Source organism: Aplysia californica, unplaced genomic scaffold, assembly GCF_000002075.1.
Source record: "Aplysia californica isolate F4 #8 unplaced genomic scaffold, AplCal3.0 scaffold00237, whole genome shotgun sequence".
Taxonomy (NCBI): Eukaryota; Metazoa; Mollusca; class Gastropoda; order Aplysiida; family Aplysiidae; genus Aplysia; species Aplysia californica.
Window position 1 is genome coordinate 424730 of NW_004797507.1, and position 6423 is coordinate 431152.

The 6423-nt window shown below is 45.0% G+C and overlaps 1 protein-coding gene across 1 annotated transcript in view; it reads left to right on the forward strand.

The window, feature by feature from the left end:
• LOC101857413 (carbohydrate sulfotransferase 13) overlaps positions 1-4321 on the forward strand; it is a gene marked incomplete in the record, with an annotated part of 14909 nt that extends 10588 nt beyond the window's left edge. The window contains 1 exon segment of the mRNA XM_005100129.3: positions 2828-4321. Within this exon segment, the coding sequence (XP_005100186.2) occupies positions 2828-3755 (928 nt within the window).
• Between the last annotated feature and the right edge of the window lie 2102 nt (positions 4322-6423).

Consider the following 6423-nt stretch of genomic DNA (forward strand, 5'->3'; position numbering starts at 1 on the left):
CATTACCCCCACTCACTTGCCCCCCCCCTCTCTCTCTTCCTCTGTTTCTTTCTCTAGGGTCTACCACTTTTTGCTGTAGTGTTCCCCTTTCTGTGGCCTTTCCGACTTGTCCTCACCGCTCCTGTAAGTGTTGTGACCTCAATGTACGCACTTTGGTTTCTACAGCATGTGTAGATCTAGATTCTTGTCATTTATATTTTGAATGTTCCCGATGAAGCCCGTTGAGGGCAAAACTTGGAATTTGTCTTTAAATATTTTGGAAATAGGCCTACAACCAAGTCTTAACCGCTTTACTATCTGCTACATACAATGATGATGATGATGAAGATGAAAATGATGATGATAGTTCGTCCATTTATGTTTAAAAATAAGCAATGCATCAGCAGAGGAGAATATTTAATTCTTAAAGAAACATTTAAAAAACAAAAAATAATACAGTTGTAAATAATTTGTGGCAATAACTTTGGTCAATGAAATCAATTCTGGAAGACAAAAGTTGGACACATTGGGAGCATTTTGTTCAAAGATTCTTTTCTTTTCATGGGTGTACGGTGTAGATCTATGCAGCCAGTGGACTTCTCTCCTGCCTTCAGCGTTTCTCATCCGTGAAACCGTCAACGATCTGTTGCCCTGGGAAACAATGGACAGGAGAAGATCGGGGAGAACTTAGGACGGAAGACACAAGAGATCAGAACCGCTTCACGGTACCGGCCAACCACGCTTGACTGAGCGCGAGGAACAAGAAATAATTATGTCAGTCGTGACAATAGCGGCCATATAGTGACGGAAAAAAACAAGCAGTACCAGTGGAACCCTCCAACCACCCAACCACCCAAACAGTTGAATAGTCCGAAGATTCCTTTATCATTAACCATTGCTCCAACCGCTCCATTTTGTATCCTCCCCCACGACGTAGCCAACACAAGGCAGAAACCAGCCAGCCGTGTCTACCTAACCTTTGTCTCACGATAGAGGCGTCTTTCTTGTGACAAGACTGCACGCGCTTACTGAACAAAACTGTTGAAGTAAATGGCATGTTGGATCGTTGTTCCTTCACCACCCACCTCCCATTCCAACCCAATCTCCACTCCTCGTTAGTACGTACGTACGTACACACACACACACACACACACACACACAAACACACACACAAACACATACACAAAAACACACTTGCAAATACATGCACACACACACACACACACACACACACACACACACACACACACACACACAAACACAAAAACACACTTGCAAATACATGCACACACACACACACACACAACACACACACACACACACACACACAACACACACACACACACACACACACAACACACACACACACACAAACACATACACACACATGCCATCACCGCCACCTCTACTTATTTAAACACATTAATGATTTCCTTCTTCCGATCGTTAGCTTGAGATGAGGGTTGTGGAAAGGGGGGATAGAGGGGAGGGGGGAGGGGAGGGGGTAGAGGGGAGGGGGGGAAGGAGGGGAGGGAGTGGGGAGGGGGGGAAGGAGGGGAGGGAGTGGGGAGAGGGGAGGGAGGGGGTAGAAGGGAGGCAGGGGGGAGAGGGGAGGGAGTGCGGAGAGGGCAGGGAGGGGGTAGAAGGGAGGGAGGGGGGAGAGGGCGTAGAAGGGAGGGAGGCGAGAGAGAGAGAGAGAGAGAGAGAGGGGTTGCAGGGGGGATAGGGACGAGAGGGTGGAGAGGTACAAAGGGTGGACAGGGGGTAGAAGAACAGATGTGACGCCTTCTCTTCACTTTCCATTGACTTGTTCTCGTGTTCTGTGCTCAGGCGTTCAGATCAAATCTATACCGTAGCCTACAGGCTTATTCATTGTGTTTGCTTAGAATTAAAAGTGCAAGCGAAACACCAAACGCATGTATTTTAGTTTTAGTAGAGGTTTTACGGCGCTCGCGACTGCATAAGGTCATATGAGTGCCAGAAGGTTAGAGGTGTTACAAGAGAGTAACAAACATAAAAAAGAAAAAGTGGAGATCAGGACGATAGATGTTGGATAGAAAAGAAGAAGCAAACCACACCAGAGCACCCGCCAACACCCGCCAAAAAGCATGTATGTATTTATCCAGCATTATCAATGTACATAATAATAATATAACATGTGGCCTATGTCCTACCACAAAAGTCTCTAAGTTGCAATTTTGAGTTTCAACAAGTGATTACAACTGACAGTTTGACAAGTAGTCTGTCTGTCTATCTGTCTGTCTGTCTGTCTGCCTGTCTGCCTATCTGTCTGTCTGTACGTCTATCTGTCTGTCTGTCAGTCCAAACCCCACACCTAACAGCAGTCATCATGTATCTATCTATCTGTTTGTCTGTCTGTCTGTCAGTGTGTCTGACTGTCCAAACCCCACACCTAACAACAGACTGTTTTTCTCATATAAATTTTTACACATATGCATTTATATTATATGTATAATACTTTGTTTTACGTACACGCATGGCAATTAATTTTTAAGATGTGATGTCTTTTTCGTTGTAATGCGCATTGAGCATCTTTTAGAAAATGGAAATGCGCAGTATAAATTCTATTTATTATTATTATCATTATTATTATTAACAGTCATCATGTATCTATCTGTCTGTCTGTCTGTCTGTCCGTCCGTCCGTCCGAACCCCACTCATAACAACAGTCATCATGTATCTATCTGTCTGTCTGTCTGTCTGTCTGTCTGTCTGTCTGTCTGTCTGTCTGTCTGTCTGTCCGTCCGTCCGTCCGTCCGATCCCCACTCACAACAACAGTCATCACGTATCTCCCCGTCTGTATCTCCCCTCCCCCCCCCCCCTCAGATCGCCGTTCGACGTCCCAGTGACCTCTGTACTCCCCATCTACTTCTACAAATTCAAACTGAAAGAAAAGACGTTCTCTGAGCTGACCACGGCGCTGTCCCGCCTGCACAAGCTGGTGTACGTGAGAGACCCCTACTCCCGCCTCTACTCCGCCTTCGTCGACAAAATCATCGCCCCGAACCCTTTCTTCTGGCGGCTCTGGGGCAAACCGGCCATACAGAGGTACCGGAAGTCGTCGGGGCAGTCTTGCGGACAGGATATGACGTTCTCCGAGTACATTTCTCTGACGGTGGACTCGGAGTGGAAGACAGACGTGCACATGCAGCCCGTGTACCACTACTGCCCGCCTTGCATCATGAACTTCACCGTCATAGGCAAGATGGAGACGTTCCAGCGAGACGCCATGAAGACCGCGTCCTTGCTCAACATCTCCGAGAAGCAAATCGCCTTCGACAGAATGGAAAAGGATGCTGTTGACGACGCGATATTCGACTCGGCCAAAGACTCGCTCTCGGACAAGTGGCTCAAGCTGTCTCTCCAGTGTGTCAGCAGGGACCAGGTGATGAGGAGGATTTTGAGGAAAGTCCAGCTTCGCGGAATCGTCAGCTGGAGATTTAAGTACCCGTACTCGAGACAGGAATCCAAGATGGTGAGTCTGGATAAGTACGTGCGAGTCTTGACGGAGGCCCGGGATCGATACCTCAACAAAACCGAACTAAAGATACAAAAGAAACAAGCGTACCTAGAGGCTTTCTATAGCGTGCCGCAACCGGTTCTGCAGAAACTGGATGACATTTACAAACTGGACGCTTTGTTTTTCGGATACGAGAAGGTGGGGAACCGGTTTAAGACGGGGAACCGATTACCTCTCGTGCACACCGGGGCGTTTGACCTGACCAGGGAATGGGATCTGTCTCCCGTGTTGTGATGACACATTTGTGATGACGACACACCTACACGTTTGTGATGACACATTTGTGATGACATACACAGACTTTGTGACAACACACTACACAACTACACATCTACACTTTGTGACAACACACCCAGACTTTGTGACTACATACCTACACGACGACAAACCTACACTTTGTGACTACACACCTACACGACAACACACCAAACTTTGTGACAACACACCCAGACTTTGTGACAACACACCCAGATTTTGTGACTACACACCTACACGACGACAAACCTACACTTTATGACTACACACCTACACGACAACTACACTCCCAGACTTTGTGATAACACACTACATATCTATTAATTCTATACGACGACACACCCAGACTTTGAGACAACACTGCCAGACTTTGTGACAACACACTACACATATATACGACGACACACCCAGATTTTGTGACAACACATCTACACGACAACACACCCGGACTTTGTGACAACACACTTTGACTTTCTTGTGTGATCTAGTTGTTTTAGAAATGCAAGAGTGAATATTTATTTTTATATAATATAATTTTTATATTATATAGATATTAATTTATATATGTATGTGTGTGTGTGTGCGTGCGCGCTTGTGTGTGTGTGTGTGTGTGTGTGTGTGTGCGTGTGTGTGTTCATATAAAACCGTCGTGTGTGTCAATCTGACAATGGGCCTGTACTGCTCTAATCTATTCCGTCCTGGTTCATTCTGCTGCTTACAGGTCTCGTCTGTTGGTACCACTCTTAGTTTTAGTAAGAGTTTTACGGCACTTACAACACAGTTAGGTCATATAAGTGCCGAAGATTAGTAGAGGTGTTACAAGAGAGTAACAAACTCAAAAAAAGGAGGGGAAATAAAGACGATAGATGTTTGATAGGAAAGAGAAAGCAAACCACACCAGAGTACCCGCCAACCACCCACTGGTACCAAACTGCTCTGGTGCAGATGTCCCTGGTTCGGACCCCCCCCCCCCCCTGTGCCCTTGAACTGTGACAGAGCTGTTCACAAAGTTTTCAAGGCTGTTCGCCTATATCATGTAAAAAAAGAAGAAGTAAAGTTGTTCCCACATCCGATCCGGACATTGGGGATTGTTTTATTAGAATTAGTGAGACAACTTCATGGGTCTTCGGCATATTGTGGTAGGGTGGCCAGTTCCTTTCCACGCCGCCTTTACTTCCCCAACTCGAAGTCAGGTACCCATTACTGCAGGGTGGGCGGGAGGGGGCGAAAAAATCCCGTGTCCGAACCGAGGCTCGATCTCGGACTTTCCGCTTCGGAGACTGGCGCAGTAACTGCTCCGCCACTGCGCCCTATATGATGTGCAGTATTTATGATCAATGTCTCGATCTCCTATCAGAGATAGGCATCCGTTTTGGAAGTCCCACCTCATAAGTTACTTAACTTTCTAGTTTTTCATTGTAAATACGTCATGCATTGTGTCTGAGTCTCTCCAAGGTCTAGGTTTCCAGGGATGTTTTTGTGGGGGGGGGTTGGGGGGGGGGGGGCACTTATTTCTCTTTTAATTAAATTCCATCGCTTTACATTCCATTCTACCACAGCTACAATTCACAGTTTTACATTCCTCCATTCTACCACAGCTACAATTCACAGTTTTACATTCCTCCATTCTACCACAGCTACAATTCACAGTTTTACATTCCTCCATTCTACCACAGCTACAATTCACAGTTTTACATTCCTCCATTCTACCACAGCTACAATTCACAGTTTTACATTCCTCCATTCTACTGCAGCTACAATTCACAGTTTTACATTCCTCCATTCTACTGCAGCTACAATTCACAGTTTTACATTCCTCCATTCTACCACAGCTACAATTCGTTGTTTTACATTCCTCCATTCTACTGCAGCTACAATTCACAGTTTTACATTCCTCCATTCTACTGCAGCTACAATTCACAGTTTTACATTTCTCCATTCTACCACGGTTACATTTCACAGTTTTACATTCCATTCCCGAGTGTGTGTGGTAAGTCACAGTAGAGAAACATTCGGACATGGTCATTAAGCTTGGGTGCTGGACAAAAGTAAGAAAAGACATGATATCGGTCAGAGGCACCCTCCAACCACCCACAGGTGTGTGTTGTTCGGCAATGTACAACAGGGTTCATTCTGAGCAGGACATTTTTTCCCCAAGAGTCTTCAAGACCAGATTTCCAAAACAAATAGCGAGTCATTTTCGAAGAAAATTTCCGTTCAGCATGTATAAATATATTATAGTACACTTCAGAATGCGTAAAGTCGAGGCCTTCGAAACTTCCAGGTAAAATTTTTACAATAGATCTACAATAGTAAAAAATTTGTCTTTCCAAGAATTTATCCAATTTCCCAAAATTCCAAGAGTTTTCCATGTCTTGGAAAAAAAAAATTCCCAAAGTTTTCCAGTTTTCCAAGACCTGTACAGACCCCTGTACAAGTCAAGAGAAGCACTTGGCCACGATAAAGGAGGACATTTAGAGGCTTTTACAGTCAGAGAAAGAAACAAGATAAACAGATGGATGAAAAGTGAGGAAAAGTTGGGGGATTTAAAAAGAATTGCATAACCTATCAGTGACACCCTCCAACCACCCACTGTGTGCATATTATCATGTATACATATATATATATATATATATATATCACGAGT